Below are 27,459 nucleotides of genomic sequence, written 5' to 3' on the forward strand. Positions count from 1 at the left end.
AAAACTGTTATTACATGTTTGGTAAATATACATGAAAACTGCACGCTTTTAATAATAAAGGTTGCGATGATGGTTGTCATATTTGCACTTTGGAATTTTCACATATTGTGACCATATTATTCCCGTGCTAGGGTTTACACGTGCTATAATAATGAAGCAGAAATGACTGGTATTAATACAGCATTCGCATCATCTTTATCAGTCTAAGAGGATTTCTGTGAGAAAGCTCCGTTAAAGGTAACTGAAATGAATGAAAAGGAACGTGTTAACTGGCATTCATGAGATACATGTACATGTATCTGTAGGATCCAGCTTTTACTTTGATCTTTTTTATCAGGGTTGAGGAAGTAGTAAAATAGCAAACTTGTGTGTCTTAAATTTCTGTCCAGGTAAGGTGTAAGCTTTCCTTTGTTGTGATTTTTCTACAAGAATATTGCATGTTACTTGTATGTGTATAGCTATGCTTGTTTGGCTTGCACGTCACATATGTTATGTACCACAGTCAGATGAAGTGTTTCCGTGTTTATCTTATGTTCAGAAACATCAATCACTGTTAAAAGAAGAAAAAAAAAAAAACCCTTTCAAAACATGCAATATATTTAAGCTTGCTGAAGGATGCTATAAACCAGTTTGTGTTTACGTGTACATGTGGGTTAAGCAGATAAAACTGTATGGGTTATGTTGAATGCTGATGTCATTTGATACATAATACGTGTACGCTGAATTTTGTAATGGCATATGAAATATTGATACATTCAGAATTATTAAGAAGAGAATTATGGGTTATGCTTAGAGTTGCTCTTTGATTGAGCAAAACGCATGTACATGGTAGTTGTGGAGGTTAAAATTTAGTATCATTAAGGTTTTCAAAATTCTTCACAACATGGTATGTTTTAATCAAGCCTGTACTGCTCGTAGTTCATGTACACATATTCCCTTAACAACTAAGAGCACATGTACAGTAATTGTTCAACTACCTATGCTGTTCATGTACTTGTTCACATTTGTTAGAGTGAAAGACAGCACCTGACTAATGTTTATATCCACTGAAAGATTACCATTCAAAGTATCTTAAACTGGTACTAAAGAGGTTTTTTTTTTTTAGATTTTTTTCAACCATTATGTCACGTTTACTCAAACTCTCTGACGTTGAAGGTATTTTCGGTATTATAGTCAAAGCAGTAGCCTATGGTAGATAAAGTTGTGGACTTGGGCGTCCAAATGATAAGTAGTTTTCTTGGAAATTGAACATAGTTGTCATATGTCATGGAGTGAATGGGTAATGGCTACATCACAGATTAGGCCGTGTAATCTGATAGCAACGCATTTGATTGGATAAAATTCTCAAGATGTCTGCCTGGATTCACACCAGCCATTTGTGCAGTATTGTCATTTTGTTCTACATGTTATTCAGTGAAATCTCATTAAAATAACAAAGAAAGCTTGAGTATCCTGCTTTCGATTGAAATATGTTTTATCCAGCTGCTGTCTTGCCCTTTAATACATGTACATATAAATGTATGTACGTCTTCTATGTTTACATTTATTACCACTTTCAGTCCTTCCATTGAGATGTTTTCTTTAAATGCCGATGATTCTATAAAGGCATGGAAACTTCAGTTGTCGGTGGTGCTAAGCCATTCATGCACTTGCTGTTAAAGTCAGTAAATTACCATAGTTTAGGAGGACAGCTCTGCGGGAACACGGTAGACCCTTTCAGGTTGATCTGAAGAGAGAGAAATAGAGATGGAAATTGGTTTGGGCAGTTAAGGTCTCTAAGGATAAACATGTGTTAAAACCTACATATGTTCAGCATGAAAGGTGAATACCAAAATATAGGCATTCTGTACAGGTAAAGAAGCTCGACTAGTTTTGATGAGCTGATAATGTTTGTTAGTCTATGCTGTTACAGGTGTGTGCTGAGGGACATTTTGATGCATATACAATCGCTCTTCTATTTTCTATGTAAATGCTAACAATACTATACTTGAACACAAATCTCTTGTGAAAAGAACTAGAGGTTTTTTTTTTTTAAAATGAAGTGATTTCTAGAGGAAGAGAAAATTTTCACTTTGAAGTACTCATCAAGATTGTTCCAGCTACCTATCTGATTCACAAATCTTGTCGTAACTTTCACTTGTGGATTTATTTCAGTGTTGAGAATATTTACCTTTATCTGCAAATTGTGCTAAGCATATTTACCTTCAGTGACACACGCACACAAATCTGTCAAATACATTTATTTCAGCAACGTGGCTTACAGCTGTTACAACTGTCAAGCCAATAAAAACAAACAGTTTTTTTATAACCGCAATGTTAAGTGAACAAAGAGAATGATTGACAATGGACAAAGCAAAGTACTTGAATAATACCGTAAACCATTAACCTTGCTTTAATGAATTTCAACATGAAAGGTTAAACATGTGCACACTTACAGTCCAATGTCCATTATGGTCATCACGTTTATTTTCTTCTCAACCAATCATGCAGACATTTTTCAAACAGAACAGGTTTTTCAGTGTCATGGGTTGAATGGTTCTGTTCATGGGCTTTTTTGCTGACCTTGTTTTCAGTCAAAGTTTTTAATGTCCCTTAATGACAGTTGGAATGTGAAGGGCTATAACTTCGGTTATTTTAGTTTTAGATTCAGCTCTTGATTTATTTCCATTTTCTGGAACTTTCTCCATGGCAGAAACCTGTTGTTCCACAGTCCTGTATAACGACATACCTGTGAAGTTGCAATCCGTCGCTGGTTCCTACTCTAGACACGACAAACATATAGTATCAAAGAGATTATTCATTAGACCCCTTTTGTCCAAAACTAGATGTGGATCATGGTGAGTTGCATGTTTTCTGCGATGTTCACTTAAATCACATTAAACATATCTTTTATTAAGGATTTTATAATTTACTTCAAATATAAATTAAAAAACATGTTAGTTGAGGCCAGTGTTAAATCTGACAAACCATTAGCACGCTTGCTGTCAAAAGCCGGGCTATTTAGTTTGATTTCTCGGTTCACAGAGAGATCTGGGCATCATTTGTCCAAAGAGCATGGTGTATGGAAGCAACTGCAGAGTGATGTAACAAACCATGTAGTATTGCCCAGTTTTACACCAATGCCGAGTTTGAAAGGTTCATAAATTACTAGCTGAACAGTTTTATAGATTGCTACAAAACAGCTATTGAAGAGAGGTGTCAGATAGCATAGATGGTTGATCATAATGGGCAAGCAGTGATTATTGTAATGACAGAGGGTTGAGGTATTATGACGTATGAACATGTGTGTGCTAGGTTCACTGTCTGGAGCCAGTGACACAGAAGAAACTCTGAAGGGCAGAGGAGAAATACGAGCTTTATCAGGTTAATTATTGCAATTCTTCAAGACATTCTTCAACGTGGAGACAAGACAATGCTTTGTGAATAATCCGTCGCTGTTGGCACACATCAAGTCATAAAGTAGGTCAATCTCGGCCGAAGATCTCTTGTCATTATCAGCCTTTTTGTTGGTAGTTGTATTCCCTGGGATACGCACGTGTGTTCTCACTGGCACCAGCTATCATGTCAAATACTTCACCTAATCCATTCTGTGCATTTACAGGATTTATTAAGTGTGATCATAGTCATTGCTTCTTAATGGTACAGATTTTCTGTCTGTATGAAACAAACAGATTCAGATTAGTTGGATAACTAACATTAGAGCCTTCCTCAAACCGTTGAAATACACCAATCAAATTAACTGATTTTCGGGTCACTTGGATTGGAAGAATGTTAGTTCCTTGGTGATTCCAGCCAATCGGAATAGACTTGACTGAGAAGGATTTATACTAGAAGATGTTTATCTTGCCTGGATTTACTGCTGTCAACAGATGATGAAAGGAAAGGTTTTACAATACCTCTCCAATGTCAATCAGGGAATGGAGTATATTTTAATTTTGAACTAAACATTTGGATACTGAATTTCTTATGGATGTAATCTGGAAGCATACCACATTTGGTCATTGTTGTTGTTGCAGTGCATGCTTATCAAGATGACTAAATGGTTGGGTATTTCTGCTTTATGATAGATTTTATCTCCTTGAAAAAGTTTGAAATCAAGATTTGTTTGGACTGAAACATCTACATGTCAGAAGGTTTTTCAGTGATGTCTACTCGTTGTGACTGTGGTGATCGACATTGCGATGGAAACTGTTGGCAGGTAAGGTTTTCACCAGATTTCAGCTAAACTGTACAAATTTTTTCGGCTGTTAACATGGTCAAGGATGAATTCTATGAACTTCAGTGTACAGCCTCAGTACAATTATATTTAATCCATAAACACAGGAACAAATTCTTCTGTAACATGTTGAGAGCTATTTATTACAAACATGTCTCCTTTGAGACTGTAGCATTATGTGCTCAGTCACTGTATGTCAGAAGAAGAAAATAATGATGTACTTTGAGTCTGGTGATTGAGCTAGTAGTCCACCATTACAGCCAAAATGATGACATAATGACATCACTACACCTATATTTTCGCACACCTCTATTTAGAAAGAAGTGGAAATTCATAAAATTTAACTTTACCTTGAGGGTTGGAAGACCACATGCTTTGAACTGAGTCATTTAATCAAGCAAAATTGCTCATGGCTATCTGTATAATGAGGGAATGACATCATAATGTCAACCTTTGAAAAATGAAAATTTATATTGTATTTGTGCTTCATATACCCAGCAGAAATCTATGTAAAATGTAATAACGATAATATTGTGACTTAAAAAATCCACTTTTTAAATGACATTTGCCAACCCTAATGAAGTGCTTTGTAGTCTTTCTGTGTGGGACTCTCCTGTGAAGTTGATTGGGTCTTTTTGTTTGTAGAGGTCTTCATTTTGCAAAGAAACATCTACTTTGGTCAGTCATATACGGGTATTAAAATGTGGATGTTTTCATTAAAAATATCTTTATACATGCATAGTCAAGATTTTGTTCTATTTATACCTTGGCTGTAATATAGAGAATATATTGGCCACTTTCCAGGTTTGTCTGACTAGCATATAAATCTTTGATTTAAGCTGACAGTTACTTTAACGGTCCAAAACTAAACCACAGCTGAATATTGATTACAAAACCAATTCGGCATGAGGTAGGGTATGACCAGGGAGCAGAATGAATTGTATACTGAATGCTTTGAAATATCTGACAGTTTTATAGTTGAATTGTTCTGCTGCTTACCTGTACAGGTTTTGTGACAGTCTGCACTGAGCAGTGTAAATAGGTCCACAGGTGTCATTGACAGCTCTTGACCAGCTCCTACAGTACTGCATTCTTGGTAACCTTTGAAATTTAATTCAACATGGGGAACAATTGGAGTTATTGAAGTTGGTTATAAATCATGCTGAAGCTACATGTACATTTATTTGCAGCGGAACCAAGTGCAGTAAATGTGCATTTCCTGCATATGCTTCAGTGCTCATGATTGATTATTGTTTGCGGTGTGATTGCAATTTACGTCCAGTTGTGCTTTAGCATTTGATATTTTGTCTTCTGACAGTGTTGTTTGGTACTGGCATGGGGAAATTCTGTAGAAGACTATAGAAGGCTTTAGCATGTTAGTTATTTCACCTATATATAAACATTTCTATAAACAATATTATCTGATTTTAGATGTATGTACTTCCTTTGCTGAACACTTACTAGAAATCCATGTGGGGCCTCTGTGGCTCATTTGGTTAGCCCACTAGCACAGCCTAATGACCCACGAGCCTCTCACCAAGGCAATCGCTGTCAGCTCCAAGTCTAGCTCATGCTGGCTTCCTCTCTGGCTGTACGTGGGAAGGTCTGGCGGCAACGTGCAGATGGTCATGGGTTTCCATCCGGGATCTGCCCGGTTTCCTCCCACCATAATGCTGGCCGTCGTTGTGTAAGTGAAATATTCTTGAGTACAGCATAAAACACCAATCAATTAAAATAAAGAAATCAAAGTGCCTTCTAGTTTTCCAAGTGTGCAATGTGGAGATTACAGTATAGCTTGTTAAAAAGTTGCTAATGTAAACAGCCTGTCGCACGAGGAGTACTGCGCAAAACACCAATCAAATAAATAGAATGAAGTCCATGTATCATTATATAATACTCTTGCAGGATGTGGTGTTAGTTGTCTTCATGTTGTGTCATTGGCACATTTCAGTGAGGCCTCAGTTTGAACAATATGACTTGGGGACCCTTGAGCCACAGGGTCATTCATGCACCACAATGACATGATGAAAATAATGCTTAGAGTGACACTAAAACCTAAACAATGTGCCTGTGAATCTTTTGTTTCCTAAAAACAGTGCTGAATGTTGTTCTGCCAGCTCTTTGAAAATGAAGATTTAGAATGAATCCTCCTCTTTTCACTTGTTTCAATCTTGGCTGTTTCGTTGATGCCCGTTCATTTCTGATATAGATACAATATTGATATTTCCTACATGAGATACATGTAGTTGTTTTCCTGTTCATTAGTCTGAAACGATTAATTGTCAGTGAAAGTTTACATAGTACAGGACGAATGTTGAATAATGTATCTGTGCGGCTAGATTGATGGTTGGCAGTGGCACTGGGTGAACCTGTTAGGAACAGTGCTTTTCCTGGGGGCTTATCACTTTATTTACATGATTTGTCAGCCTCAGGGTGACATGGGAGCTGTTATTGTATCAGTTCATCGGGACTATTTGGTAGCTGTTGGCAGCAAAGGCTGTGGCCAGTCTCTGATCAAATATCTCCCGAAGTTCAATATCCTTTTCCTTTACAGTCACCTTCATTTACCGTATTTCCTTACATTTCCTCTCACAAGAAAGCCCCTGACAAGCAGATCAGATCAGTGGTGGGGTGGCGGAAATGCTTAGTACAAAGGGGTAGCAGTTAGCACCTGGTCGGGGGTAAACTTATCTGTATGGTGGCTTGTTGTGCCAGGCTGAGTCAAATGGGGCACTGATCCCCTAAAGGTAAGCTGTCTGTGGCACTCTGCTCAAGGGTAATTTACTCCCATTTGTCTTCAAGTCATGTACACGTGCTCAAGAGTTTTGAGTGGGATCCCCTTCTGATCGTAGTAATAATGTGTATTGATCTCAGACTAAGCCCTAGCCACCTCACGTAGACCTGCCTCTCTAGCCCATTACAAGTGACGCCTGCTGGGAGGACAGTTTACCCAAATGGCAACAGGTAATTATCTCCCCTGACGTCATCAAGGGAGCACATCCTGTTCCTGTGCACCATAACTCAACCTGTAAAAACTTTCATTGTGGAACGAGAATCGCAAAGTGATGGAGAATGATGAATATCCATGTTATATGTAGGTCAGCTGAGAATTAGGTCTGGAAGATGTGGTAAAATTGAACCAGCATAAATTGTCACACTGTACATTGACATAGTTGTTGTTACAAAATGTTTGTACAGTCGAGAAAAACAGCCTAGAGAAACACATTTCTAAAGTCTGTTGCCAGTTGGGATGGTATAATTAATTAAGGATAATAGTTATAAAAGGAAAGCTCTTTTTATTTTTTCTGACGTAAAAATAATTGTAAAGTCTTAAACTGAGTGTTTATTTTATTTTAACTTATAGTACAGGTCTTTTTTTTTTTTTTACTCCATAGTGCTGGTCATTGTCATATAAGTGAAATATTCATGAGAACAGCATAAATCAGCAAGCAAATAAATAAATAAATTTATGTCGTGTTGTCTTGCAACAACCTGTGTATGGTCATGGTTTTCCTCTTGGCTGGCTGCCGTCGTAGAAGTGAAATATTCTTGAGTGCAGCATAAAACACCAATCAAATAAATAAATTTATACCTTGTAGATTTAGATGTAGTAAATTGTAATTAATATCAACATGATTAGCTTTTATGTGATATACCCCGAGTATCGGCATTCGATATCCACAAGAAGAGGGACAGCAGTGTTAAGGTAAATGGTACGGGTGTATCTCTAAAAGTGGTGGTACGTGCGAAGGTTTTTCAGCAGCCTGGGGATGGTCGTGTGTTTCTCACATCATCATGCTGGCCGCCGTGATGTAAGTGAAATATTCAAAAACTACTACATGTATTCAGCTGAGGTTTTGCATACATGTAAAGCATGATGTCACAAGGGCAATATTCTATCCTTGGTGCTTCTTGCACATGTTGATTACATAATAAATCACAGGAAAATGTTGAGAACGTTCCATTGTTGCATGATTCCCAGAATGTGTGCTAATTAACGTAAATTCATGATCATGTCTATTTTTTATATACATATATATATTTTTTTTTTGGCTTTAGAATTTATGTAAAGTTACTTGTTTCACTACTTCATGTATTGAGCTATAGTTTGCACTCATATGTCTCCTAGAGGTGAGCTGTTTGGTTGCAAAGTTAATACGTCTGCCCTCTACATTTAATGTTGGACTATTTTTGTGAATGTAGGTCAAAACAAAAAAGCTGGCTCAGTACTTGTACATGAATACATATATGTATATTTGCATTATGATTAGATTTAGTGCGTGACGGAGTGGGTCATGCTTTGCCAGCACAACTGTTTGATAATGTAAAGGATGCAATTATGATGATGCAGAATTTTGTGGTGTAGCTATTGCAGATGATATTAGCTGTTGGTGTATTGCATAGTAAAAGCAAGACTGATAGTTATAAAAGGCCTCTTGAAAAGAACATTACTGGTAGAGTCCTGTTAATTCTCCTCTGGGGAACCACGAAAAAACCAGTCCTACCTCCACCGGAGATGTGTGATGTGCTTCGGAGTGTATAGGAATGGAGAAACATTGCTTAGTCAATTAACCATCTCTCCAAGGGCTCACCTTCTGGCAGATCTTGTACAAAGGACATATTCTGCAAGGCAAGGTGTAGACTCCCAACATTAAATAACTCTATTGTTAGGAGGACCAGGGACTTTATGGCAAGAAAATTTGTCTGTGGTTTGATTTTATTGAGCTGATGGATTTGAAAGGGTAGCTGAATAGAAGGTGACTATTCCCTGAAGATCCCACCTCTTCAAACAGATCGATATGGGCTGCAATGGCTTCAGTTGTCTTCTCATGACACACTCCCAGCTGTAGGGGTCAACGGATAGCATCGACTGCCTAGAAGACCTGCGAATGACTTATATGTACAAATTAAAGTGCGAAGCTCGGGGGAAATTGCCTCGAAGGTGATGATGATTTGCTCTGTTGTCTGGAGCCAGTGGTTTACGGGTCAAGGTACATGTGGCTCTGTTAATTGCCACCTTGGGACGGTGTAAATGCACTTTCGTGTAACGTTACCTGTATTCAGAGACAAAAACTCGCCTTGCGTGCATCGTAAACTGTTTAAGGCTTCATTACTGCTGTGTCTGCAGGGAGTAACAGGCTGTTTCTTTTGGCTCTTCCCAATCCGTCATCATGGGCCAAAAACCTGCATTGCATTCAAATGACGCAATCCTTGACTTGCACGCTTTTTTGACAAGCATTTGCATGTATCTTGTGCATATAGGTGATATGTTTGACAGATTTACCTGACAACAGCCATGACAGGGCATTGTGAACAACTTCGTGTTGTACAGTTTTTATGCAAACGTCAAAAGCTTCTGCAAATTTTTTGGGTAGATTTTCATTGTAGCGACTGAGTTTTGTTCGTCCAGAACATTTTATGTGGCATTGATTAGGATGTTACAGATTGTCTTTTGTGTCCATGTGTATGAAGTTGGCAATGTGATGTGCATATTAATGTGTTCAATATGATAAACCATGAATAAAAGAAGAATCATAGCACAACTGGCAGGTTAAAGAAATATAAAGTAAACCACCAGTTTCATGTTATGGTTAAGACATTTGTCCTTGAAATTTGACCAGTGTATGTTGTCAGGGATTGTGTTTATATGTGTGTATATATGTCTACATGCAGGCAGGTGATGGATCACATGTCATTTATGGTTTCTGACATAGAAATATCCATCCAATTTTTCCTTATCTAAAAGCAAAAGCCTAATTGATCAGTACAAATTCTTTTTTCAGATTTGCGTGATTTTATTTCACGAGATGCATTCTGTCACTCCACTTCATCATTGCGTCTGATTCCTTTTAACCTGGGGCTAGAGGCGGTATACTCATTGTGTTGAACATGATGAACATGTTACATACATGAACATATGCAATCAAAGCACAATTCAGATACATATTTTGACAAATATATAATGACAGCTTATAAACCAGCATGGTAAATAATTTGTATACTTACTGAATTCATTCACCTGGAATATTCATTGTATCTTTCCATCATCATTTGGAACTGTTGACTGCTCCTCTTTGCATGAAACTATCCTAATTTCTTACTTCATGCAGTTTCTTGGTTCTTTGGTTTGTGTTGAACATTGTTTTAGAAATTGGTCTTCCTGGAACATCCATTTTGGTTAACACCTGGTGAACCAGTGTCTGTTCCGACACCAAGATACCTAGTTTCCTTTACCAGTATTCTTACATTTTGTAATGCTTTATTTAGACACATTTATGTCTTAATAAACTTTTGTGGAAGGTTAGGTCTGGTGTAAACTATCTTCATGGTTTATGTGATCCTGAACGTCTTACAATGGTTAAGCTTTGTGTGAGGTTATGGTTTATATACATACATGTAGAAGTACATGTATGATTGAAAACTATGACTATACATGATTGTATAATCATAATAATGAACATTGGTATTCTCATGTTTCTACATTGTTGTATTCCGAGTGTAGTTTTGAACTTGCATTCTATTCAGTAAGGCAAGAAATGTTGATTTATGGTCCAACAACACGGAGAGATTTTATTTTTGAAAATTTTACAAAATGTTCTTTAATGTTGTGTTCTTATATGCAACAAAAGAAAACGGACTCTTGTTATGCTTCTTGTAATTATATGGAAAGTTAAAGGAATTATAGTAACAGAAAATATTTTTGAAAACTGTGTAAAGTTTTAATCTCTTCATCACTCTATATTGAAAAGACAGTTGCCTTTCACGTCAAAGTATGTATATTTTCTTATTCTCCAAATTTGTCTTTCAGTGTATTACTGTTTGGAATTAGTACCAGCTATTCACATCTTTATTAATCTATATTTTATAAAAGGCAGTGTTTTGTACAGTCACTTCCAATTACTATTCTGACTCCAGCATATGCATGTTTATCCATGGTTGCCATGGTGAGCACTGTTCTCTTCACCATGGTGATGGCACTAGGTAGTATTTAAGTACTATGTGGCTGACAAATGGCTGATAGGTGTAGTTCTTTATTGAATGATCTTTTGAAGTCATTGTTGCTATTAATACTGTCACTTCTATTAATCTTGCTCTAATGGACATGTTGAAGGCAGATATTGGAATTTTTCTTGGGAGTTATTAAAACATTGCAGTGGTTGACTTCTGATATCTCTCAGGATCGTGTTCAACCATGTGAAATGTTTACTTGATCACATGTATAGTAATTTTAACACCATCCTACCAAGAGTGGACAAATATTATGTGAAGAAAAGATTTAATTTGTTAACATGGGTAGGTTATAAGTATGTGTGTTGTGCTGTTTAAATTTCTTGAACATAGTCTTCATAATATTGTCAGCTAATTTCATGTAAATTACAGCAACAGCTGTCATATTTACCACACTTTTAAGATAGTTAAATTACATTTTTTCAGGAGTATTGTAAAACTAGATTGGAGTTTTACCAGCATTGTGATATAGTTGAGGAGTGGCTGATATCATGGTTCAGAGTGATTTAATCTTTCATGGATCTATAATGTGATTAGCTACATATAACTTCATCATTTTAGTATATTTGTAGAGATTCTGTAAAAATGTTCTGAAATACACCTATAAAATTAGACACAGACTAACCTTTGTTGATGACTTAGAGTATAAAACCTAATGATGCTGACACAATATGTTCATGCCTGTGGGGCCGGTTAGTGATCCCATAAACTGTTAGTTACATTCGTGATAGGCGTTCGTAAATGTAGCCTGAAGTCCTGTAATGTTGTAAGAATGATGAACCATGCGTTCCCTCAGGCCACGGATCATCCTGGCAACACCATTGGTTTTGTTCCACTGCGGCTCTTGGCAATGCTCACATAGGTTTTAGTATCTCTTATTGCGCCGAATCAAATCACTGAGCTCAGAATCTCCCATTGTCTGCCCAGCCCAGCAGCAATCGACTCGGCACAAAAGTATATTATCTACAACCCTGAGCTTATAAACTCTTAATACCCTTTCTGTCAATGTCTGGAGGCATTACTGATTGTGCTGGCAAGCAGCAAGTAATATATTTAGTCAACCATGCTATACCCAATCTGTCTCCAGGAGGCATTCTTCTTGTATTTTTTCCGTAGACCAGATTTACATCACCCCCTGTCATTCAGTATGATACATTTAGCTGATTCATTGTAATTACATGTGAGATGTTCAGTGGGCATAGAGATGTATGCCCATTAAGAAATATTCTTTGGAAAAATAATTGTGTCTCTATGCACGTTATTGTTATTTGGGAGTTCACGTCGCAAACTGTTATGTCTACACTTTCCTGCCTTAGTAAAGCTTTTCACATATTAATAAATATGATTTACTGATATAAAAATGGATACAATTGTTCATGTAAATAAGAATATGATAATAATCCAGGTTTTGTTGTTTTGCCTTGGGGAAAGTGATAAACTTTACTTCTTACTCGTAGCATAACGTTTTGAATTTTAGTTTAATACTTTAGATCTTTTTATCTAAATATAAATGAACATTCAATGAATTGCATATGTACGTACTGTCAACCAATAGTTATTAATTTTAGTATATCTTCATACTCATCTGATAATAAATGTTAACGTGTGTTGGGCAGATTTTTTGATGTACATTTTGATGTAAATCAGTGGAAAAAATTAGCCATAGGTTGATTTCTTTTACTATGATCAAGTAACAGTTTCCTGTTGTGGACATTAAGACTGTGTGGTTAATAATATTAATCATTGAGTAGCCTTCACCTTGAGGGGAGCCCAGACTGATCAATATTGACAGTGTCTGTCATTGCTGAAATTGGTCCTGCCAAGGTCAACTTGATGACGAGATAAAATGGATGGGCAAGCAAAACCAAGACTTATTCAGTAAGATTTCAGCATTGATCTGAAGACTAAAGCCCTTCGATGCGTTATCTTGCTTGTCCTTCCACCACAGTTGAGAGTATCTGGGTACTCCCATGATGACCATTTGGGCCTTCAATCTATCACTACCTAGCTTACATCAGATGCAGAGTTGAACGGGTGCAGCATTTTGAATCTTCAGTGTTTTGTACATGGTCTTGTGGTGTGTTTTTTGGATGAGAAACTTTTTTTCTTTTTTCCAGAAATTAAAATGGTTAAAAATCAGGGGGAAATTTAACTTTTTGCAATGAAAAGTTGATCATTTGTTGCTTGGAAAAGTTTACCCCTCTCAAAGCGCATTCAGATGCAAATTTTTAACTTTTCATGCTTGGTATCATTGTGATGCTCAGAAGATAACCAAAGGATGACAATTAATAGTTTGCTGGATTTGACATGTCTGCATTTCACAGGAATGATAGGCATGGCACTGTTAAAACTACCAGAAACTGTTACCAGGTACATGATCCTGCCTCAGTATTACCTGTCCTGTTTTTGTAAATTGTACAGTTGAACCTTGACCTGCATGTGAGATAGACTTTGTGTTATAATACATGTAGTTAAAAAAAATGTGTTTTCCTCCCACTAAAATGCTGGCCAATGTTGTTTAAGTGAAATGTCATTAAGTATGATGTAAAACTTTAATCAATTAAATATTTATTTATTTATTTGATTGGTGTTTTATAATATACTCGAGAATATTTCACTTATACAATAGCAGAAGTAAATAAATAAACAAACAGTAGTCATCCAATTTATTAACATGTATGTTCATGCTTGTATTGAAAATGAAGTATACTTGATAAGCCAGAAAGTATTGTCAGGTATCTGTACCAAAGAGGTTTGTATGTCTGTCTGTCAGTCAGCAACTTAATGGAAAAGAATATGCATGGATTTGGATGCCATTTTGTGCACATTTCGGCTTAGCATCAATCAGTTACATTTTGATGTTATCCTGATGCAGAATTTTTTTTTTACTATATACAGATAGGACAAAATTCATGGTGCATAGCAGGGTATTGTAACTGTATAGAACTCATCATGAGGTCAAGGGCAGCTTTGCTGTAGTGTGGGAATTTGTACATTTAGCTATAGCACAGGTTTGTGTTCTCAGAATGGCCTTTGCAACCCGCAGAAGGTCGTGGGTTTGCCCCGAGTTCCTCCCACCATAATGCTGGCCGCCGTCGTACAAGTGAAATATTCTTAAGTATGGCATAAAACACCAATCAGATAAAATAAAGAAATCAGAGTGCCTTTTGGTTTTCCAAGTGGACATGTGGGGATTACGGTATAGCTTGTTTAAAAGCTGTTCGTGTAAACAGGCTGTTGCATGACGAGAAAGTGTCATTTTGATTTCTGTTCGATATTGATTAGTTTCCTGGCCCTTTCATAGCCACATGCCGAGAGCTTGGGAATGAATATGTTTGAGGATCTAGCATGCAAGTGAAGATAAATGTTTTAAGACCTGAAAGCTTCTTTTGAGCTCAGAAGAGAGAATGTGGTGTCATTTCAGTGGGGCACATTCGTGCTGTGAAGGAAGGCTGAAGAGCCAAGAAGATGCTCCAGTTTGACATCAAGCCGTGGATTGATTGTTGATAATCCACCCTGGCTCTCCCAACTCCCAGTCTTTTATGGAAGCACTTTGCAGTCAATAAGTGGTCCCTTAATAAATTATTTGGGATGGGCAGTTGTGTACTCTCTAGCTCTGACATAATCTCTCCACATTTACTGTCCAACTGATTGCTGAAGGCCATTTATGGAGGAGCAGATAGGGCAACAGTCTGGGAATGATGTCCATTTCAAACTGTCCTGGACGTCTGTTCTCCTCAGGCCTTTGATCAACGTGAAAGGACGTAGAGCAGATACCTTGTTATTGCCTAGCTGGTTTACCAATCCCTGGCTGTTAAATCAATAGTTTCAATGGTAGTTGATGATGAATGCCCATTCAGACACAATGCCTTTAATTAGAACCAGACTCTGTGCTCTATTCCTTTGATGTGTACAATTTCTCCGAGATGCTTAAATGTTTTCTGTGAAGACTGGTTTGCCATTTCTTCATTAAGTCTTGTCCCTTCATTTCTCCAGCCTTTACAATATTACAAGACTTCGCTTACAAAAGTACAATACAATCCCCTTCCATGTGGTGCTTGGGAGAGTTTTAATTTCATTGGTCATTCCAAGAAAAGAAATTCATGTATTAAGTTGGTGATAAAGATGTAAAATTTCCATTTCATCTCATTCTATTCCATCAGGATGGTATTTTTCTTAATGTAGCAAGTTTCTTACATGTACTGATATTAAATTTATTTATTTATTTGATTGGTGTTTTATGCCGTACTCAAGAATATTTCACTTGTACTGGTATTAAACGTTTTCAACCACCTGTGCAACCAGTATTTTGAAACATTCAAAGAGAAATAATTTGCACTGTTTTATGAAACTTGCATCTTTAGTGACACAAATAAATCATTTTTGGCTTCATTTCGGTGATAAATGTTGCAGCAACAAAAGTGCTTAAGTGGTTGAAGAGGTTGAAGATTATCAATAGCTTATTATCTAACATTGTTTGCCTTCCTGATTTCAATCAGTCTAACTATAGTCATATTTACTTTGTGCTGGCAAGAGTGTCATCAGAAATAAATCTTAAGTTAATTCAGGCATTAGTAGGATAAAGATGTGCCAGAACTGTTTATGATAAAACAATTAATATTTCTCAGTTTCTGAAGTTGTTTGTCCAATGCTTTCATCATAAGTACATAATGGTGTGGAAATAATCTTTAGATAGGGTTATATCATCCGTCACTGCAACAAACAATCTGTCAGAACTGTTTATAATCTGCAATTAATAGTGCTTATTTCCCAAGTGTGTTTGTCTTTAATAATACTTTTCACCCTAAGCATATCCGAAATGCAGTCAAGATGTTTCTCCTTGGAGGCTCTCTGCTGTTATGCACTCTCTGTAACCTATCTCTCTCTCTCTCCCCATGACAGCCCGCTTGGCAAATGGCCTGCTGTGATGTGGTCGTTGTACTGTCAGTCGACTGGGCTAGGCCCCGTAGCTGTCAGACCTGTAACATACAGCCTCAGCACACCTGGTGGGGTTCATCATTTTTAATGAGGGCTGTAGCCTACAGCACAGCCTGCCCCAGGTAGAACGAGCTGCCAACCCACCACTGATTTACCTGCCTCATCAAGCCATCGTTTAGATCTCTCATACTCTGGCCTTTACTGATATACATCAGTGTTCCAGGAAATGTTTGTGAACAGATAGGAAAATTTGATGTACATATATACATATGGGCTATGCCTTGGTGCTCAATCATTTATTTATTTATTTATTTGGTATACACAAGTGAATGTTTGCACCTACACATACATGTTCAACTCCTAGGTCCCACTGAATTATATTATCCCATGGTGGAGCTGTGTGTGACTTAGCAAACTTGTAACAGTATATAAAACAAGACCAAATACAGCTTTTTTATTTAGACACCCTTTTGAGTGCAATGATTTGGGCTAAAGTGAAGAAATTGTTTAAATATATCAGATATTAGCCTAAATATGACTTCATAGCAGACATGTTCTTTGAAGAAGAAGCAATAATCAAACATTGTTAAAATCAAATGATTCAAAATTTTGATCCCCTGTTAATTATGGCACAGTTTAGTGTAAGCTTAATTTGGACACCGATAAATGGTATGAAAAATTGTAACGTGTATATATATATATATATATATATATACGTGCAGTTTCCTTGCTTTTGATAAACACTTTACTTTTAATGAACCTTCAAACTTTTGTGGTACATTGCTCATCATACCCAGTGTTGTCATAATTAAAAATTGTATTTTTTATTAATTCTGTATTAGTACACAGCACAGGTTTCAAATACACCACCATCAGGCCAAGTATAACAAAGGAAAGTAAAAATAAATATATAGCAGTATTGGATCTCATTACATCATGGGTGAAAGGTAACAGTGCGCGCAGGTATCAATAACTTTCATGAATATTTGTGGTGATGTTGTCCCATGTTTTAGTTGAGCATCTGTACCTCATTTTCTGGACGTTAATATCAAGCTATTTATCACTCACAACACATGTCGTATGATTTATATTGCTTGCAAACTATGTAGAATTTGACACTGACTGCTTGCCAAGTGAAGGAGCAGTGAATGCCTCCTCCTAATTTGAAGGCACGGCTTCTTGATGGCTAGTCGCCAGAATCTGGATTGTTAACCATTCCACTTGAAATGGTGTTGTGTACACAGAATGTAACAGGTTTGGCCAGTGCAGGGTTGTTTATGACTGGCATTGCCGTGTGATCATCTTACGTGGCAAACATTAAACTTGCTGATGTCTGAAATTAGCCAGGCTGATCCATGATGAAGAATGTGGAGGATTTGAAGTGGGTTATTGCAACCACTAACTCTTGTACATTTAATGAGACGGTTTTCATCCCTGTGGCAAGTAAGACAAGATAACCATCATTGTTCTTCATAATAGTGTACATTTCAAGTTTGTTGCAAGTGAGTTAATTAGCATTTTCTCGTCATTTAACATGAAGTTTTCAAGACCATTTAATCCAGCCATATTTTGAATGCATAATGGCTGCCAGATATGGAACAATATCAGTTGGTATTTATGAAACAGTCATGATTATTCTGTAGAATGAGAAAATTTGGTTACAGTTGTTGTTGAAAGCGATTCCGGTATTTCTCAAACTTGAACAATTTTGCATAATATGTGAGAACGGTATCTAGTGTTAACATATTCCAGTCCTTGATTTGAATACTGGGGTGAGATAGGCATCTGAGCTGTCATCTCTAAAAGAATACTTTTTAAAAAAAAAACTTTTGATGGATAATAAGAAATATTTGAAACTTTTATTGAAGATCAAATATTTTTGTGTGGTTAAGAATGGAAACAGTTTAATTTAGACACTATATGAATATTTTATTTGATGGTATTCAACACATTAATGAATAATTCCTTCCCAGTCTATGAGTTTTAGATTCACAATTTATTTTACCAAATTTTTATGAGCTTTTATAAATTGACTATGTTTTTACCATTTTGTTTTAATGGATTACATGGGTGTGTTGCTTCTTAGAATGATGCTTTAGTTATTTTTAAGACAACTGTGCAAGACCCATATTATGATGAACTGTAATAATACTTCTTCAAAATGACTAGATAACAGAAATCTGAATTATTTACAGATATGAGCCAAAACTGATAATTAGAATCTGTCCTCTCTTCAAACAAACATTAGTTGTAAGAAGAAGAAAAAATAGATGGAGAAGAAACTTTTATGTATTCAAGCCAAAGAACCACACCGTCAAGGTTGCTGTTCCTCTATATCAGGCGTAAACTCAATGTGGAGGGCACAGCATTTTAGCGTATGGGTAAGATCAGTCTGCGGGGATCAACACCATGGAGAGGAAGTAAGCCCCACTGACAGATGTGTTAATGGAGTATGTAGTAGACTGCTGCTCAAGGTGGAGTAATGAGAGTGCTGACACCTTAAACCTGACATTGATACCTGACCACTGGATGACCAATTCTGGCCAGAGAGATCATAAGGCTATACCTGTATATGTACATGTATTAGTCCTTGCTGGTACTACCTTCATCATAGATGTAGATTTAAGATCATGTATTCTTTCTACATGACCATTTAATGCATGACCAAATCTGACAAGCAATTCATACAGCTATACATGTACATCCATGGACATACATACAGGTAGATGTAATATCATCTCGATACCTGACCGGTAAATGACCAATTTTGACCAGCGACATGTAGATCATAAGGCTATAATGTGTATGTAGTTATCTTCCTATAATGTGTATGTAGTTATCTTCCTGTGTGGCCTGTATTATAGACGTAATATCATCTTGATACCTGACCAGTGAATGCCGAATTCTGACCAGCTAATCATAAGGCTATAAATGTATATGTAGTTATCTTTCCTGTATGGCCTGTATTATAGACGTAATATCATCTTGATACCTGACCAGTAAATGCCGAATTCTGACCAGCTAATCATAAGTCTATAAATGTATATGTAGTTATCTTTCCTGTATGGCCTGTATTATAGACGTAATATCATCTTGATACCTGACCAGTGAATGTGGAATTCTGACCAGCTAATCATAAGTCTATAAATGTATATGTAGTTATCTTTCCTGTATGGCCTGTATTATAGACGTAATATCATCTTGATACCTGACCAGTGAATGCCGAATTCTGACCAGCTAATCATAAGTCTATAAATGTATATGTAGTTATCTTTCCTGTATGGCCTGTATTATAGATGTAATATCATCTTGATACCTGACCAGTGAATGTGGAATTCTGACCAGCTAATCATAAGGCTATAAATGTACATGTATATGTAGTTATCTTTCCTGTATGGCCTGTATTATAGACGTAATATCATCTTGATACCTGACCAATAAATGCCGAATTCTGACCAGCTAATCATAAGGCTATAAATGTACATGTATATGTAGTTATCTTTCCTGTATGGCCTGTATTATAGACGTAATATCATCTTGATACCTGACCAGTAAATGCCGAATTCTGACCAGCTAATCATAAGTCTATAAATGTATATGTAGTTATCTTTCCTGTATGGCCTGTATTATAGACGTAATATCATCTTGATACCTGACCAGTGAATGCCGAATTCTGACCAGCTAATCATAAGGCTATAAATATATATGTAGTTATGTTTCCTGTATGGCCTGTATTATAGACGTAATATCATCTTGATACCTGACCAGTGAATGCCGAATTCTGACCAGCTAATCATAAGTCTATAAATGTGTATGTAGTTATCTTTCCTGTATGTATTATAGACGTAATATCATCTTGATACCTGACCAGTGAATGCCGAATTCTGACCAGCTAATCATAAGTCTATAAATGTATATGTAGTTATCTTTCCTGTATGGCCTGTATTATAGATGTAATATCATCTTGATACCTGACCAGTGAATGTGGAATTCTGACCAGCTAATCATAAGGCTATAAATGTATATGTAGTTATCTTTCCTGTATGGCCTGTATTATAGACGTAATATCATCTTGATACCTGACCAGTGAATGTGGAATTCTGACCAGCTAATCATAAGGCTATAAATGTATATGTAGTTATCTTTCCTGTATGGCCTGTATTATAGACGTAATATCATCTTGATACCTGACCAGTGAATGCCGAATTCTGACCAGCTAATCATAAGTCTATAAATGTATATGTAGTTATCTTTCCTGTATGGCCTGTATTATAGACGTAATATCATCTTGATACCTGACCAGTGAATGCCGAATTCTGACCAGCTAATCATAAGTCTATAAATGTATATGTAGTTATCTTTCCTGTATGGCCTGTATTACAGATGTAATATCATCTTGATAAATGAGCACTGGATGACCAATCCTGACCAGCAAGATCACAAAGCTATATCAGTGTTTACCGGCTCAGACATACATGCAGATATAGCTGGAAAATGATATTTAGTTCTCATTCCTCATGTAAAATTTTCAGTTATCATTCATGATACATGCAGCTATTGTGGATACAGGTAATGAATTTTACTGGATTTGCCTGCTGAAAAAGTATTGTAGCAGTTGGTAGTCGTGGTTTAAAAGTGTTCAGTTAACAATGTCGGCACTTTGCTCGGCCATGTTGTAACATGTGCAAGCTTCGAAACTTCCAGACCATGTACATGTATGAAGTTTGCACTGAGTAACCCTGCTTAAAGAAAACAAAAAATGTTCTGGGATGTATACGCCTGTTACTTATAATTGGCTGAAAGCAAGGAAATTTTATAACCCTCGTGTGTAATACATGTAACGTATGGGTTATGATGCATGCAGCCACATCCAGACTTGAAGAAACCTTAAAGGTTGATGCCACGGGAAATACATGTACCTCTGCTTTACCCAAGGGAATGCCGTTAATGGAAAGCACTGAATGATCCCATGTACTCTGTAAATGCATGATCACTGTACGGCTGTCCCTGGAATTCATTTTTTTCCTTTTTTTAAGGGATGTAATTGACAAGGATGTTATGATTAGACATAAGTAATAATCAGTGAGACATTGTTAGGTTGCTGGTTTCATGAACTGGTACATACATTGTTCTCCAAGATTTAAGTCCGAGACACTTTTGACCCATGCTTTTCTCACCACTGTTATACACAAACTGACATGTTAAGAGTGCAAGTACATCCTATTTGGTTAGGTCAAATCTCTCAATGACCGGGCACCCGTGGAATTTGTTCCTGGATTTCACCTTACATATACCTGGTGTAAAGAGCCAGATAAAAACTACAATCCCTATAATCCCAGCGTAAATGCGTGTTGATGCGAAAGTTGAAGACCTGATCAACTGTCATGTCCTGTTGCCTGTTTGATACCAGACACTGGTGTAGTTCTGAGTGTGGCAGGAGGATAGAAACCTACTGGTGAGAATGTTGGCATCAGGAATTATAAACGTACATGTATTTATTCATTTATTTCATTGGTGTTTTACGCCGTACTTAAGAATATTTCACTTATGGTGGGAGGAAACTGCGCAGACCCCAGGGGAATTCCAGGACCATGTACATGTTGCTGGCAGACCTTCCTTTGTAAAGCCGAAGAGGAAGCCAGCCGAGCTGGACTTGAACTCACAGTAACCACATTGGTGAGATGCTTCTTGGTCATTGCGCCAAGCTGGCATGCGAAGCACCTCAGCCATGGAGGCCCCCACATAAATGTATATTCATGTACATGTAATGACATTTGAAAAAGCATTTTGCCTTTTCACTTGTGTTTAAAGTGAACATAAAGTCAGCCACTATATCTGAAATAATTCCTAAATTAGTATTCCATTGATGTTCAAAAAACATTTTAAAAATTCTTCACTGCTTATAAACGAAATAAATAGCAGATGATCATCATTACCTAGCCACTCATTTGGTCATGCCATTTTGCCATGTTATACATGTAGCTATCTAGAGTGACGTCACAAAACCTAGGTGCTCTTCCGTACCATTTGTATTAAACAATGTAACACTGAGAAAATACAAACAAAAATCCCCAATACCCAACCAGAGAGAATCAGCTCTGTTCCTTTCTCAAAGGGCTGATGTTTCTTTTAGTTTGGTGCTTTGTCACAGCAATCTGCGGGGGCAGAAGCGTTACGTTTTAGCAGTCCTGCTCATCCTTGTCTTCAGGTGCAAGCATTAGGTCTATCTGGCTGTATCGACATGAGAGAATTTACCAGACACAGCAGGCCCTTCTGATCTTTCATACAGATTTTGGGAAGGTATTTTTGTAATAATTTGTAATAATTTGCCAAGGAAAAATAATGCAGTGTCATATTTTTCTTGAAACACCTACTCTCCCGAAGCCAGCTCGCCCTGACAAGATACTGCAGTTTCCTGCCCTACACATATAAATTATGACATGGGCAGACGCTCTCAATTCCCTGCTCATAAATGTGTGTTCCAAAATGCATCAGTTCCAATACAAACACTTAAAGTAACTGAAAAATCCAATTTATTGTATCGATACCTGTCGATCCACTATAAGAAACCATACTGATAATCGAGAGCTAGTAGGTCTTTTGACATGACAGCCAATTATCACATGACGCTTTCAGCGCTAGTGATTGGCCGAGTTCATAACAGCTTCTACAAGATGGCCAGTCATAGTGAATTGTTTGTCAGTGTGATATCCACAGTGCTGAACATCATCTTCTCTGCTTTCAAAACTTTATAGAATTTTTTAAGATGTTTTCCTGTAATAACTGTGTCCTATATCATTTTTTCTATGTATATATAGTGGCAGACTTTACGTTCACTTTTACGTATGTAAAGGCAACGTAGTTTGTGATTTCATTTCCAAGCTGTAAACGATTTCTGTTTTTTATTGTGTCAGCATGCTCTTTGCTGGCCTTCAAGATGGTACTACCTTGGCTTAACATTATGTTATGGCAACAAGGGAACCTTCAGATGTTGCTATCCAAAACGTAAGCAGTCAGGCTTGTAAGACCTCTCTGAAAATCAAACTGTAAATGAAATGCAAGTCAAGTGTGTTTTTGAGCTCAGGGAGCCATTTCTTCGGTGAACACCGCGGGTGGATGCTAGGCTGTGGAGTGACCTTGGCCTTGAAGATCTTAGGCCAGTGGTAAGCTGTCTGGTCCTGGAGCCCAAGCATCTACTCTGCCCTGTACATGTATTTAACTGTCTCATCCCCCCACTATCTCTGCCCCAGCTCTCCAGCTGGCAGTTCAAAGCCAGCAGGTTAGCACTAGATAAAAACATTTTGAGGTGTTTATGTTTATACTATCTGTTTGCTTGCTAAGATGATAAAAAAACAAGTGATTGGGGGAATGTTGAGCAATTTGACACTGACTGTGTAGCAGGTGAAGGAGAAGATATGGGTGGTATGTGGCAGTCATCAGCGTGGGAGGAAATGCTAGAGCTTTTTCACATCTGCACACCTCTAGATGCTAACAGCTACACACAGATGCAGGATTCACCAAAATCAGGCTTTAGTGCTAAACAGTATCCCCAACAATAGAGCACATGTAAACTGGTTGGTGGCATTGTCTGTTAGCCTAAAGCTGGTAAATGATTCTTTTGAAATCAGAGAATCGATCAAGATAACTTGTTTCTTCAAAGCACACACACATGGAGTGGATGACAATAAAATGTTCATCAACTTGTTATTTTAAATTAATATTTGAAATTAAAAGAAGTACATGTAAGTTATTAGCAGATACATGTACATGTAGTTGAATTTATAGTAGGACATGCTTGATCTGGAAGCCTTGTCTGTAGACCAGTTTGACATGTATACTCACATGTGTGGTGGGAAGAGCAAGCAACTCAAAAGTTTCTTTTCATCTAAACTTCAGGTTTAATATCTACAAAAAGCAATGCATGTAAATTGTTTCAGTCTAAAAGAATAGTGGTGTAGCTTATGAGAAGACAAAATTAATATTATTAGCTTACTGCAAAAAGGATTTTACTGTGTATCTGTGATATTCATTCATTGAACCCAACTGAACCTGTCTTTCTGAATGTTTGCAAAATACATGTAACCTGTATAGAGTTTTTTTTTTATACCAGGAAGACTATTAGTTTATTCTTAAAATGCAACGTACACGTAAAGCATGCATAGTATAATTTACACTCATCTTTAAACCTTTTTTGACATTAAATATCACCAAAAAAAAAAAACGTTCTAGAAAACTCACTTGTTTAGGATAATTTGTGTCTTTTTTGAACAACTGTATTACATGTAGCTGAGTAGATTTTTCATGAAAGTTTTTTTTTTTTTCTTTCAGCTGATTATTAAAGATGGATAATAAGAAATTAGTAACATAAAACTGTGCTATAAAAGGGAAGAAAAATTTGCCACTCAGGTGGGAATGATGCATTTAAGACATTCCAAATTTACCATACATGTACATATACATAGGTCAAGACTTGGTCATCCAGGGGAAGATAACTCTAGTAACCATACTGATGTCTTGTTGAGTGTTTGTGTGTATTGAGGCTTGCAGAGCAGTCACAGAAAGTCTCCTTATGCAGTTTTTATCACGTAGGAATTGCAAATCATTCATAGAATGAGTTGAAGCAGAGAATGAAGACCTGGGCCCATATTTATTAAATGTCTTACGGCTAAAGGAAAAAATTCAAACACAACTACAATACAAATATTTGGCTCTGGGAAGTTTAAAATTTGCACGCTTATTCTTTACTGCTGAACAGTGTGCCGACTACAATTTGAGTTCTTTCCTGTTCAGGGTTTGGTTTTTGAAGAACTTGTAATTTAACAGTCTTAAATTGCTTAATAAATATGAGACCAGGAGTTTAGGGGGATTTTAATTGTCCTTCTGTGCATTGTACGTGTAAAGCATTATTTTTTGTTTGGTGGGTCTAAGCGTGGTCATTGGTGGAAACAGGGATTTCATGTAGCTTGATATTCAGCAATGCTCTCCTTGTTGTGTGTGTAAAAAACATGCAAGATTTATTTTCTCATTTTATATTCTAAGCCAGTGTCAAGCGGAGAGAAATAAAGGGCAATTCACTGATGTACCTGGTTTTTTAGTTAGCTTAAATTGTAACTTCTGGTGTGATATAAGTAAGACACTGGTGCACTCTGATTATGTTTTAGCTACAGGTTATGTCAGCGAACTTTGTCTATTCATGTAACGGGCAGTTAATCTGTCAGATGAAATGCCAGTCAACTCTGCCTTTCCCTCAGCCATAAACCGTTCAGTCAGGGACTTCATATCACTTCCTTTGTACATTTTATGTATGTTATTTTTTTTTTTCTGTGGTTTAATTGTTCTTTTGAAGCCATAAATTGAGGTTTCTACTGAATTACAAAGCTGATGTTGACATAAGATTACATGCATGTTACTTTCTGCGATGCGAGTGTATTTGCCCCCTGACACCACTGCTTTAACATAGATGTGTCAAGGGAAATGAGACATCCATTCTGTTAACATTTACGACCAGCTAGGTTTTCTTTTAAAGTAACATCTACTTGCGTTAGAAACTGTACTTTTGAACCCTTTTTTACCCCTACATGTTGTCAAACCTTCTAGTCTGACGTTTTGATTGCAATAAAATTACATGTTAACGTGTTTTATCGCATTTTGATGACTCACCACCTTTTTCTTTAACTCAAAATTTCTTTCCTTTTGTATTTTTCAGGTAAGTGAAAGATGCTTGTTCTGTGATACAGAGAGATTCTATCCAATTCTGGTTTGATAGCCTTGTCTACAGGCCCAAGTCTTCAATCATATGAATCAGCAGTAGATTTTCTTTTGCACATTTTTTCTTGTCGTCACTTTTTCTGTAACAAATGCTATGCAATGCAGCATTTTTCTTGTTAAGCTATAAAGTGTTAACTAACATGAGTAAAACTTTTAATTAATTCGAACAGGATGTGGCTCTGGTCTTGATCTTGAGACCTTTGTGACTTTCTTTCAGGCCAATCAGTTTGATCGTGTCAATACCATATTACAGGAATATAGAAAAAAAATGTTATACATGTCAGAAAAGAAACTGTTGGTCTGACAGTGCAGCCTAGCAACCATACACTTAAGTCTCTTTATAATCAAGAATGTGACCTGACAAGGCCTAGATGATCAGTATAGACCTACTACCCTCAACAACAATAGTTCACTCGAGAAATGGTTCAGTTATGCTCAATAAAATCTTCCTGAAAGGTAGCCATTTGATGCTAGATGAGGGCGAATATCTCAGTTCAAGCAAACATCTGGTTTGATTGGAATTTTCCAGTGGCATTGTAACATCTCTTGCTCATGGTTATTCATGTCAATATTTGAAAGACACTTATGACATTGACATACCAATTATGATTATTAAAGATACATCTATTATATGATCTACTAAATCTGTGATATTGTCATAAAGCTTTTTATATTATTCTGTTGCGTAGGCTTTAATAAAGGATGTACATTGTTCAGGTAATTGGGTCTAAAGACAATGAAACAAAACTCCAGTACTCTGGGATTTTACTTTTAATGATTTTTTGAAGCGGGGGGGAGGGGACTGTTGATTAATGAAGTCAGATGTAGCAATTTTTTCATTAGATTATCATCCCTTCGGTAGGACTGGATTGTGCATGTACCTTAATGCAGTAAACACTCGTTTTGTAACATGTTTTAGAGAGTTTGCATTATTGGCTCTTTTTTTTTTAAGCTGTCTAAATGGCTTTTAAAGCAGTGGTTGATTTGTGGTCAGTTTGTGGCCGGGCTAATTTCTGATGTCCACACATCGTGTTATCTTGTCGGTGATTAAGCAAAGCTTCTCTGACTGGTGGTAAACCAGCGGGATGCTCTTTCAAACACAAACCCGTTCACCAGGTCTTGAGAATGGAGTTTAATGTATACTGTAGAGGCTTCATACAATTGTTTGTTTGTCATGTTTACTTTTGTGGCCAGAGATCAAACAGGCTGCTTTTCCTTGCATTATCCATATCAAAGCCTGATAAGGAGGTATTTAATGAGTTAACAGATGTCTCTCCAGGTAAGATCAGACACATTTCATTCCTCGGGAATTCTTACCTGGATTGACGTTTCTGGGCAATTAGCCTGGAATTTTCATCTTGCAGTCTGAATACCACAGACTCCTCACCTCTATATCTGCCTCCAAGCATACACATGGGCTTTGAGCATCCTTCAGAATGTACATGTAGTCGCTCAGTTATTTTCATGCCCACTTTTTTGCCTTTTCGGCATGAAAGCAGGCCAGCAGCATGAATTTAATGGACTTGCTA

The 27,459-nt window shown here is 36.9% G+C and overlaps 1 protein-coding gene across 1 annotated transcript in view; it reads left to right on the forward strand.

Annotated features, from left to right (window-relative positions):
- LOC135482050 (cGMP-inhibited 3',5'-cyclic phosphodiesterase 3A-like) overlaps positions 1-25,971 on the forward strand; it is a 64,649-nt gene extending 38,678 nt beyond the window's left edge. The window contains exon 3 of the mRNA XM_064761879.1: positions 25,869-25,971. Within this exon, the coding sequence (XP_064617949.1) occupies positions 25,869-25,925 (57 nt within the window). The 3' untranslated portion in view covers positions 25,926-25,971. The remainder of the gene's footprint in view (positions 1-25,868) is intronic.
- The last annotated feature ends 1,488 nt before the right edge of the window (positions 25,972-27,459 follow it).

This window comes from Liolophura sinensis, chromosome 1, assembly GCF_032854445.1.
Source record: "Liolophura sinensis isolate JHLJ2023 chromosome 1, CUHK_Ljap_v2, whole genome shotgun sequence".
NCBI classification, from domain to species: domain Eukaryota; kingdom Metazoa; phylum Mollusca; class Polyplacophora; order Chitonida; family Chitonidae; genus Liolophura; species Liolophura sinensis.